The following is a 12,425-nucleotide window of genomic DNA, read 5'->3' on the forward strand; positions in this document are numbered from 1 at the left end:
ACTCACAGAGAAAGTGCGTGCTGTTCTATTATGTGTAGATCTATGTTAAAATCTCATCACTGAGAGGCTGAAATAAGCACATTAGGCCGAAGTTGTTTGGTTTCCTTACGCGCATATGAATCATTCATAGGAGTAGTTATTGGGTAATTTTAGGTGCTTATTGCACACGCATTGCTGTGACATCTAAAACACTAAGCAGTCAACCAAGTGACTAATGCAATCCAACACCTAGTCCTGCAGAGGATCCTGCTGTTTTAGAGAGATGCTGTGCAATTTTATATAGGTTTTGAAATCAATTTTACATTATTAATATGTGCAGTTAAATTAATTGCACACTTCTGCCAAAAAGGCAAATAAAATACCAAAGAGAGCCAACAAAACAACACTGATGATTAATTAATTAATTAATAATAAAAGAAGATCAATAGAATTATTACAAATATAAGGTAGTGAATCCAAATCTCAGTCATAATACATTAATAAACAATAAACATTAAAATCTTCTTGAGAGCTGTTCATGTGTTAGTATTGTTATTCCTTTCCTCAGGTTTATTTCCCTTTTTTCCCCATCATTGTCATAACCAAAATCCATCCAGGGTCTCCAGGATAAGATAGATAGAAATCCCTTTATTTGTCCCACAGTGGGGAAATTTCAATGTAGTAGTAATCTTAATGAAGTAGAGAAAGATGGGTTAGCATATCTGAGAGTTGTCTTAAAGCCACACTAAGGTAAAAAAAAAAAAAAAAAAGTAATCCCTCCCTCCTTGTTAAATCATGAATTAGCTGTGATTAGCATTTTTTGGCTGAGATCAGTTTCACTAGCCACACCCAGACTTGGTTGTTGCCAGACCTGTTGAATCAAGAAATGGCTTAAATAGGACCTGGCTGACAAAGTGAAGCAGACTAAAAGATCTCAAAAAGCAACTCATCATTCCCTGATCTGAAGAAAAATATGAGAAACAAATCATTAACATATATCCCTCTGGAAAAGGTTACAAAACCATTTCTAACATTTTGGGACTCCTGTGAATCACGGTGAGAGCCATTGTCCACAATTGGAGAAAACTTGGAACAGTAGTGAACCATCTCAGGAGTGGTCTGCCTACCAAAATTATGCTGCATCAATGACTCATCTGGTAGGTCACAGAAGAACCCAGAATAACATCTAAAGAACTGCAGGCCTCACTTGCCTCAGTTAAGGTCAGAGTTCATGATTCAACAATGAGAAAGAGACTGGGCAAAAATAGCATCCATGGGAGAGTTCCAAGGAGAAAACCACTGCTGACCAAAAAGAACACAAAGGCTTGTCTCACATTTGCCAAAAAAAGAAAGAAAAAAAAAAAACACCTTGAAGATGCCCAAGACTTTTGGGAAAATATTCTGTGGACTGATGAGACAAAAGTTAAACTTTTTGGAAAGTTTGACTTCCATTGCATCTGGTGTAAAACACAACATTTATAAAAAGAACATCACACCAAAAGTCAAACATGGTGGTGATAGTGTGATGGACCGGGGCTGCTTTACTGCTTCAGGATCTGTACAAGTCGCTGTAACTGATGGAACCATGAATTCTGCTCTATGAGACATTCCTTGGCTAGTGTGCTTAGGTTTGTTATCTTGATGAAGGGTTTGCTTCTTTTTCAAGCCAAACTTATACAGATGACCTCATATTATCTTCAAGTACTCTATGATATGATGCACTGTTGAATATCAGTCAGCCCATCTTTAGATTTTTTTCAGACTCTTACTTAACTCAGTAGAACCCACAGCTATTTTTTTGGAACATCTTTGAGTGCACTTCAGGGCTACACATGATGACACCACAGTGAGAACACAGCCCAAAGTCTGAGTTTTTTTTTTTTTTTATCCACTTGAAACTGTGATAAATCTTGAAGGTTATTTATTTTTCCATGTCACTAATCTAGTTTTTGTTTCATTTAAGTTATCCAAAAGTTGACCAAATGCCAGGTCTTTGTGTTATTTGGCTTAAGTACTTCAATATTAGACACAGTTTTAAGAAGGCAGAAGTGTTTACATTTCAGAACAAGCCAATAATTTCCATGAGACAAACTTACTTTTTCAATTGACATTAGCTGCCAAAGGCAAACAACCTAAAATCACTAAGTTGTCTGACTTTGATCTGTTGCGCTTCTGCTCTCTCATGAAAGTCCATCACACACAAAACTTTTCAATGAGTACTAAACGAACTTATAAATCAGCTGCCACTTTGTTAAGAAAAGTGTTCATTTTTTTAAATGTGAACTATGTGGCATGTACTATAGTTTGCGTGAAGGCCAACTTGTTTGTTTTGCAGCTTGTTTTACAGCTACAGGACCTCGGCACTTGGCAGTCATTGAGTCAACCATGAACTCCTCTGTATAAAATGTTTTCTAGAACCAAATTTGAGGCCATCTGACTGCTAAAGAAAACAAAGGGGTGGGGGGGGGGGGGGGGTGCAACAAGACAGTGATGCTAAACACAGCAGCAACAACAGAATGGCTGAAAAGGAAAAGAATCAAGGTGCTGTAATAGCCCAGTCAAAGTCCAGACTTCAACATGATTCAAATGCTGTGGTGGGACCTTCAGAGAGCTGTACATAAACAAATGCCTGCAAACCTCAATGAACTGAAGCTACATAAAGACGAGTGGGCCAAAATTCCTCAATGTGAGAGAGTGAAAGTCACACAGACACAATGTTCTCTGATGTGCTGACAAGCTGTTTATCAAACTACGGTAGACTAAAGTTTTATTTTTACCACACTTTTATATTTAGCATATATGCAGAAAAACCTCTTAAAGTGTTACAGATCATTGACGTGTGTTGTACAGTGTATCATGTGAAACACAGAAGTGGGCCGTTCAGTCAAGCTTCCTAAACAGAGTTACAGGTAGTAAAGTCATGTTATGTCCAAAGCTTGTCAAACTTCATTCATGATGTTTATATGTAACACTTTCCAGGCTGATAAGAAACAATAGAGCAGCACCTTGTTTAGCCTGACTTACTGAGAAGATTAGGACAAGCTTTGACAACATCATATCCAGTTGGATAGCTTAGGTATCTGCTCTAATCTCTCCATGCAGGAACATGTGAAGGTGTGAATGTGGCGCATCTCCCAGTCATTCTAATCACTTTGCAAGCTGGTATAATGTTCTGACCTCTGTAAGTCAATGAGTAGATTACAGCATGGAACAAAAAGCAGATGACTCATCTTCTGTTTGATCTTGTCAATACATTAGCAGACCAACTGAGAATCTTTCTGCTGTGTTTGACAACTTTGGGATGACATCTTAGCTAATTTTGATGCTGAGAAAAATGCATCAGTGAACAGGTGAAGCTTGTAAAACATCCTCAAAAGGACTGGCTGATAAACTGTTGCACTATTAGTGACTGTGCCAGAAAAACGCATAAGGTGTAAAACTCTTTATCTTAAAGAGTTCTTGTATTTTAACAGGGTTTGGCCACACCTGCTGTACTTGTAGTGAGTGTAAACAAAAGAGTGTGTTAAGACTTTTCCAGCTCATTGCCCACTGTGAGAAGTAGTGATTGTTCCGATTCTTAGTCGCTACATTTATTTTCACATAGTCTATGTCAAAAAGCCACAGTGGTTATTCGTGGGATTGATCCGTTTGTTTTGTTCCTTCAGCTCCTCCCAGTGAGCTTTAAATCCAGATTATGACATGTCTGCAATGGAGCTCCTGAAGATTTGGGCAAAAGGTTGACTCTTTGTACAGCTGATCAAAAGGAGTTACTCCAACCACGTGTTTGGCTCATATATCGCTTGTTTAAGTTGTGCTTTAAATTTTCCTTATAACTTGCAAGATATGAACAAAGTTTGTCTCCTTTTAATATCAGATCCTAATACACTTAGGTCAATAATTTTTTTGGGCAATGACACCACCCACTATCTGGGTGGGGCCTTTCTGTGTGGCGTTTGCATCTTCTCACTGTGTCTGCGTAGGTTCTCTCCGAGTACTGCAGTTAGTGGGGTTGGGTTAATTGGTGAATCTAAATTGCCTGTAGATGTGAATGTGAGTGCAAATGGATGTCTGTCTCTGTGTTAGCCCTGCGACAGACAGGCAACCTGTCCAGTGTCTACCCTGTCTCTCACCCAATGAAAGCTGGGATAGGCTCCAGCCCCCCTGCAACAATAAGGATCAATCACAATCTCAATGCAGAGAGATATCAAGCTGAGATTCTGAAACCACTGGGAATCTCATATCTCCACAGTCTGGGATGGAACTCTGTCTTACCCACACAGCGAGGTTTATCAGGAACTATCTTCAGAATTTGGGAGTGGAGAGGATGGAATGGCCTGCCTGCAGTGCTGACCTCATCCCCACTGAAGACTTGCCTGAGTGACCAACAAAACCACATTGTCTGACTTGCTGGTTGAAGAATGGGATGCCATCCCACAGCAGGTGTGTGACCAAGCTGCTGACCAGCATGAGGAGGAGGTGCCAGGCTGTTGTGGCTGTGTATGGTTCTTCCACATGCTACCAAGGCCACTGTTTGTTAAATGAATAAATTGTTAAATTGCAAATATGTCTTGTTTCTTCTTCCTGACTTCCATCATCCATGACAGCTGGGATAGGCCATTAAATGACACCAAACAAGAGTCAATAGCAGAATAAGCTGTTAATCATTAGCAGAGAAAATTTGGCAAATTTTTCATGGGTGCAACCCAAAAATGCCTTTTCCTTACAAATATGGCACAATTTAAGTGGGAATAAACAGGCTTTCCAACTGTGCACAATTTATTGCCAAGAAGCATAGTTACAGTAAAGAAACACAAATTTCCTCACTTTTTGTGCTAAGTTTATATGTGATAAGCCAAACTAGGCTCATCAAGTCCTGCATATTGACATTAAGGACATGGGGAAGTTTGTTGTGCTTTGCCTTAATTACAAATGAATAATAATAATAATAATAATAATAATAATAATAATAACAACAACAACAACAACAACAATAATAATTCATTCATTCATTGTGAGACATCTACTAATTTTAAAAGGAGCCCGAAGGTCTTTACTTTGGTTGTGTTATTGATAAGACATTTTAATTACTTATTTATTGGAAGGCGTTTATTGGAGTTTATAAACACTTCCATGCGGCTCTTGAACGCGAATTGAGCGATCCATTCTCCGCTGATTGGTCAGGTCAGACCACGTGGCTGTGACTCCCCGGACGGCAGCAGCTGTGGACAGTTGGTGGAGTGCATATTTCTTTATTTTGCTCTCCAGCCGGGGCCTGCGGTTACATGCCGCGCCGTTTGTTTGGACTGAGGCGGGTTCCTGTCCGGGTCTGGGTGTGAGCCTCTTCTGTCGGCGTGTCCCCGTTAAACATGTCTTCGCCTGAGCATGGGGAAACTTTCAGTCAGCTCAATAAGTTTGAGAAACTGTCGTGGAGGCCCTCCATCCGCGACTCAGGTTTGTAAACAGTCGACTCCTCTGCAGCTTGATCCGGTCAGCGAGGCATGCTAAAAAGTTAACGTAAATTCTCGGTAACGCTCCTCTGTGTCTCTTTGGATAGAGCTGGGTGCTCATTTGCATTAGCTGGGCTTTGTCTGAGAGCTAACGACGCTAGCTTCGCTTCGCTGTGCATCACTGCAGCAGCACACAGGCCAAAGGTTGCTAACGTTGCTACGGAAGCCAGCAGAAATCAGCCAGTGCATAACTCAGTGGTACTGTTGTTACTGATGTTCCCCTTTAAATGGAAATGAACTCGTGAAGGACAAAGCTGAAGCTGCAGACAACAAAACACAACAGTCTTTTACATACTCTGTAAGCTCTCCCATAATTGAAATGGAGTTTTGTGTAAAGCTATATTACTGCAAAGGTGGTTACACTGACATGCTTATGACAAAAAAAAAAAAAAATATGAGGGAGGCTACACCTGAGCTCGTAATTTCTTTACGGAAGCTCTGAGTGTAACAGTGGACAGTGTTCAGAATGTGAATATCTTGAGAGAAAGATATTTTGATATCTTTCTCTGCATGTCTTCCCTTGTATGTTTGGTGACCGTCTTGCAGGCACTAAGAAGCGAGCACGGTGGTTTCAGCCTCGCCGCATATTCTCCCCTTCCTGCCCCAACCTGCGGATCCCCAACAGGTTTCTGAGAGAAGGTACTAAAACTGCACCACATCAGACTGTCTTACCTTTGATGAGGAGAACATAGAATTCAAAGTGCAATTCTGCTGCCGTTAAAGTCATATAAAGCGAAACTATCACTGTTATAGCTCTTCTAACAATACCTCTCCTCCCATAGGACACTGCATTCCTCCTGCCCGCAGCGGACACCGCTGTGTAGCAGACGGCACCAACCTGTATGTGTTTGGAGGTTACAACCCAGACTTTGAGGAGGCAGGTGGCTCAGAGAATGAAGACTATCCTCTGTTCAGGGAGCTATGGCGATATCATTTTGCCACAGCATCCTGGCAGCAGGTCCGTACAGAGGGCTACATGCCCACAGAGCTGGCTTCTATGTCAGGTAAGGATTTATGCCTGGTCATTGGTATTCAAATGATGGTTTGGGGGAGGGGGGCCTTTTAAAAAAGGCAAAAATAAATGCAGTTTCTAATGTTGCAATGATTACAATAAACTTTTTTTTGTTTTTGTTTTTTGGCAAATTTTTAAAGGCTGTGTGTGCACCCCTGCCTGCTAGGATTTTTGTCTGCTCTTTGTCTTGTCATTGTTTGCTTTGTGAAATTTTAAATTTATTTGGTGGCCAGATGGAGATGCACTCTCCTGCAAGTATTCTTTTGTTTGTAATTCATTAGCTATGTTTTCATTAAAGCACTGATGTGTAGTATTTAGGGGGACCTGTTGGCAAAAATTGATGTATTCATAACTTGCTTTAGATTTAACCAGTTATGCGGGAGCAGGCCCACCTCCAAGCCATGTTGTATTGTCATGTTTCTGCAGGATAGGCACTACTGGGTGCAGCGAAGGCCATTTAGTTGGTTGCAATGTGCAACCTCGCCACTAAGTGGCACTAGCATTGTATTGACACCAGACAGTTGCCTTAGCACCATTGAGCCTGGTTTATCCACATCTGTGGGTCTCACAAACACTGACAGTACAGAAGCTCAGAAATTCCCAGATTATACACAGAGGGAGGTGCTGCAGCTGTTTGAAAAGATGAGACTTTCTGAAGAAAACTGAAGGGGGGGGGGCACAGAAACCTGAATTACTTTGCTTCCCATTTTGAATTTTCTACTCCTATACCAGAGCTGATGTGGAGGCTTTGTCTGAGGGATGACATCTATCATTTAGCAGAATAATGCTGTTTGTGTGTGTGTGTGTGTGTGTGTGTGTGTGTGTGTGTGTGTGTGTGTGTGTGTCAGTCACCACAAGTGTGAATGGTGACACAACTGATGCAGTGACCATAAACCAGGCTTAATCCCCTCCTCATTCCCCTGTACTTAATCCAGGCCCAAATACTCTTCAGCTTGTCTCAGTATCTCAACTCCTCTCTTGCACTCTTTCTCACACACTTTTGAAAGATGTTCTTACAGTGCAGAAAATGAGTTTCAGGTTTTTATAGCTTACATTTTTTAGGAGCAGTGACACAGTTGCCCTCATATTCTGGTTTATTATTTACTTAAACCAGAGATTTTTTTTCAGACTCAGTAGTTTAAGAAGGGTTGGAGTTCTGTGCTTGGGCTCGGTTGGTGGTCTCACTCTACGTGTACCATGCCCAAGTCCAACTGAACTGCACCTGGCCTCTTCAAGCAGACAAAGGCATAATGTGCACTATGTCACACTAGTAAAACCAAATAGACTTTAGGGATGAAATGTACTCGGGCGTGGTATGAATCATCTAGTGTGAGTTGCCTAAATCCTATACACCGTTCCTTTGAATTTTTTAGGAGGATCCCCATTGGCCTCTTGTGTAAGCTTTGTGTTTGCCCACCCCCCCCCCTTTTTTTTTTTTTTGCTATTGTGACTTTATCAGCTTTCATAGATTGTGTAGAATTACATCCTTATCCTAATGGCATCCTGGATAGTACATGCAGAATGTGTGACCAACAATACAAGAACCTGCTGTGCAAAATATCATGTTTATATAAATCTCATGATATTTGCAAATACCACCCCTTCTTGATAAAATGGAGTTTGACAATGTTGATGTCTCTCTCCCAGCTGTCCTGCATGGGAACAACCTGCTTGTGTTTGGAGGCACTGGAATTCCGTTTGGCGAAAACAACGGCAACGATGTCCACGTTTGCAACGTTCAGTACAAACGGTGGAACCTGCTTAGCTGCAGAGGGAAGAAGCCCAACAAGATCTACGGGCAGGTAACGGTGTTTGTGTCAGAGTATCTTTAAGTGTTCTATGCCATCCTGTCTGTCATAGCTATTTATCAACATCCTTCGTTTTCAGGCAATGGTCATCATAAATGGCTACCTGTATGTGTTTGGAGGGACAACTGGCTACCTTTACAGCACTGACCTGCACAGGCTGGACCTCACCACCAGAGAGTGGACCCACATCAAACCCAACAACGCACCCTCTGACTTACCTGAGGAGAGGTTAGTCATCATAGGCCATTCATACACTGCTAAAAGCAGCAGTTACAGTTTGTTAAACATGTAGAGAATTCTCTGCACATGGCTGCAGATTGTCTGAAAATGAATCGTTAATTTTGCAGGTACAGACATGAGCTAGCTCATGATGGGCAGAGAATATATATTTTTGGAGGCGGGACTTCCTGGACATCATATCCACTAGACAAGGTGAAAGTAACTGGCACTTAAGCTACATTTGATGTAAATTTGTTTTCCTTCTGCCTTCTCATTGAATGTTATTTACATTCATCAGATTCATGCTTATAACTTGGAGACAAACTACTGGGAGGAAATCATGACTAAACCCCAAGAAAAAATAGGTTTGTAATTCATGTTTAATTTTTATTTAAAGGGTCAAAGTATTTGACTGCCACGTGTCGAATTCACTTAATTTTCTTATCACAGGATATCCTGCTGCCCGCCGATGTCACAGCTGTGTGCAGGTCAAAGATGGTGAGTATTTCACACAGCATCATCAGACTGCTCTTGTCTGAAACGTCTGTTTCTGCCTCATGCCTTTTTGTTTTTATGTGCAGAGGTGTTTCTATGTGGAGGTTATAACGGAGAGTGCATCCTGTCAGACCTCTGGAAGCTCAACCTGCAGACTTTTCAGTGGATGAAGCTTCCTGCCATCATGCCAGAACCGGCCTACTTTCACTGCGCTGCGGTCACTCCGGTCAGTAAAATACAGTTCACACACTGAGAGAACAAAAATTAAATCCTTGTAGAGTAGACACACTTTATCCTCTGCTGTTCCTCTCCCTCAGGCTGGCTGTATGTACGTCCATGGCGGTGTTGTTAACATGTCTGGAAATCAAAGGACTGGCTCTCTGTATAAAGTGTGGCTGGTAGTGCCCAGCCTGCTGGAAATGACCTGGGAGAAACTGCTGAAAACGTTCCCTCACTTATCCCAACTGTCTACCCTCCAGCTGCTCAGCCTGGGACTGACACACACATTAATCCAGCGGCTCAAATAGAGTGAAGACTGAATGCAGCGGTATGTGATGGCGTAGCACTGACTCTAAAATTTCTGACTATTAGGATGAAAGGACAAAGTAAGCCCGATGTCAGATGGTTATGAAAATACTTTGCCTTTTTACATTAGTCTGATGTAAATGTGTGTTATTTGTTGTTTTGTTTTTTTTTTGTTGTTTTTTTGTTTTTTAAGTGCAATGTTTTAAGTTTCTCAGTGTCATATGTGCATGCATCTGTGTAGCTAGAAGGATGACTGAATGCTGGTTCTTTTTCACTTTCATGTACTTCAGGGTTGTGTGTTTGGGGGGATCACAGAAACGTGTGGAGCCTGAGAGGACATTTTATGAACTCCAAAGACTACTTGTTAAAAGGCTAAATGAATGCTGCCACAGTAGTGAAATTTTAGCTTTCTTTTAGAGGCTGAGACACCCCCCCCCCCCCCCCCCCCTCCCAAAAAAAAAAAAAAAAAAAAAAAAAATCCATGAGTGGTAACAGGTTGCACGCCACTACCCTCAGTCCCTCAGTGAGCTCCTGCCATACCCTCTTTAAACCTGGAAATGCAGTCACCAGTATGCACACCCTGACATTTAATTAGAAAGCTCCCAGATCCTCTGAAGAGAAGAAAGACTTGTATTTGTGATACCTCTTCACAGTTTAACACGTTTCAGTCTTAAGACCCTCTGATCGCATGCTGATGCGTAACTGTGATTATAACTCTACCGTTCAAATTGAAAATGTTCCTCTCACTGGTCACTTTAGGCCTTCTGATCAGATGAAAACATGTGACATGGCATCACTGTGAACTCTTATGCCTCTTCAATTGTTGTTACCCTTGTGTATGGTTTTTTTTTTTTTTGGGAGGGGTGTGTAGAGTTACATAGATATCCGAGGCCCCACCACAGTGATTCTTTTATTTGTCTTTGTTTGGTGCCTTCTGAATTTCCAAAATTGGGATGTGCAAATTAGTCTGAGTTGACTTTGTTTATTAGTTTGTATAGCCCTTTATTTTTTATTTTATTTTATTTTTTTTTTTAATTTAAATTATTTTTCCCTCTCTAGGATTTACCTGGTGCTCTTCACAGGCCTTTTTGTTGCTGATCATGTATGATTAACCAGTCTATTATCTTAAACTCTTAAACCTACAAAGCCATTTTTACTATTTTAATCACTGTGCTGCTATTTTATTCTGTTACAACTCTTTGAGCTGTACCCAACTTGTATTTGTATGTTGCCTACCTGCCAGCCCTCATGAATCCATTTCAACTTTTTGTATGGCAACATGCATTTCATTATAATTACTGTTATTAATATTACTTTTCAGTTTGTTTTTCTTGAGATGCGATGCTTTGGTACTTGGCAAGAAACTTTATCAAAGTAGTAACAAAGTGACATGTGAAAGGTGTACTCAGGATGTGAAATACTGTGATCAGTCTGATGAGCCACACAGACACTCATCATTAAACCATCAGCAGACATTTTTGTGAAACCAGATTTAGGCACACCAGCAGTTCTTTTGCAGTTACTGTGGAGTGTAGACTTTAATACTGTTGTGATTCTCCCAGTTGCTTTTATGCAAACACTTTTATTTATTTAAAAAAAAAAAGACATTAAGCCTTGCCTTGAGCATTTGAATTCACGTTAACTGTAACTGCTTGTTGAATATCCCTTTTGTACTCTTGGCATCACACCTCAGTTCCTTTAAACATGTCATGGCCTTATTCATTTCTAATTTGAAGCATTCTGCTTCACTGTGTGCTCAAACTTAGTAAATTATCAACCTTTGTGACTGACATGTTTTAATATTTGCATCATTTCTGATATTAATGAAAGTTCAATGATTTGTTGCATGTCAATGTGGTGTGCATGTCACTTTAAACTCTTGGGAGAAAAGCTGAATGTCTTTATAAAAGGCAAATATTGCTGCAATATATATTGTTTTGTAATTTCTGTCTGTAAACCAATAAAAACACAGGCAGCTGGTTTTCCAAAACATTGTATTGACAGATATTGTCTTCCACTCCCCACCCCCCCAATAGACTCCCCATAAAGAAGCCTGCCATGCCTTATTTCAAGTTAGTGTGAAAAAGAGAGACCACCACCACACACACTTTCAATTCTAAGGTGTTACATATAAGGATATAATTAAAAAAAAAAAAAAAGAGCTGTTGAATTCACCATGAATTCCTCTGTATAGCAAAGCGTTCTAGAGTCAGATGTGAGGCCATCTGTCTGACAGCTAAAGCTTGGATGAAATTGGGTCACCCAACAGGACAATGATCACAGCAGAATGACTGAAAAAGAAGAGAATCAAGGTGCTGCACTGGTCCAGTCAAAGTCCAGACTTCTACCTGTCTGAAATGCTTTGGCCACAAATCTCAAACTGAAACAATGTGATAAAGGAAATATTCAACTTATTGTGGTTCTACAAGCTGTTGAATCATGAGGTGTATTTAGTCACACCCTGCTTCTGCATTTTTGCTTAGCTTTGGTTAATAATGACACAGTATAATGTCATCATGATGATGATGAGCTCAGGTTGTATTTAAATCTTGAATCTGCTAAGGACCATGTGATATAAATTACATATATTTTTAAAATAATGCCCTGATAGATAAAACTTTAGAATTTAATGGTGTACTTGTGTTTGATGCAAGAGTATCATTTCAAAATGTCATCACAGACGTATACCATTTTTTTTGTAAAGTATACAAACTTCATCACAATTGTTCCTTTAAGTATTAGAAGTGCAGAAACTCCTATTGTACAGTAAAAATAGTTTATCCCCATCAGTTTAGACTATAACAGTTTAAAGACATTGTTGTGTCCTTTTATAAAATGTACAATTTTTGACAGTAAAAGTCACAAAAGTACCATCCTGAG

General features: G+C 40.3%; 1 protein-coding gene across 1 annotated transcript; it reads left to right on the forward strand.

Moving 5' to 3' along the window:
- The first annotated feature begins 5,186 nt into the window (after window positions 1–5,186).
- LOC115781132 (kelch domain-containing protein 10-like) lies at window positions 5,187–11,499 on the forward strand. Its single transcript, XM_030730569.1, has 10 exons — window positions 5,187–5,430; window positions 6,033–6,125; window positions 6,269–6,490; window positions 8,146–8,300; window positions 8,386–8,534; window positions 8,654–8,738; window positions 8,824–8,890; window positions 8,976–9,023; window positions 9,107–9,246; window positions 9,338–11,499. The coding sequence occupies exons 1-10, from the start codon at window positions 5,346–5,348 to the stop codon at window positions 9,545–9,547; spliced, it is 1,254 nt and encodes a 417-aa protein (XP_030586429.1). The 5' UTR covers window positions 5,187–5,345; the 3' UTR covers window positions 9,548–11,499.
- Window positions 11,500–12,425: the final 926 nt, after the last annotated feature.

This window comes from Archocentrus centrarchus, chromosome 6 (genome assembly GCF_007364275.1).
Source record: "Archocentrus centrarchus isolate MPI-CPG fArcCen1 chromosome 6, fArcCen1, whole genome shotgun sequence".
Classification (NCBI taxonomy): Eukaryota; Metazoa; Chordata; class Actinopteri; order Cichliformes; family Cichlidae; genus Archocentrus; species Archocentrus centrarchus.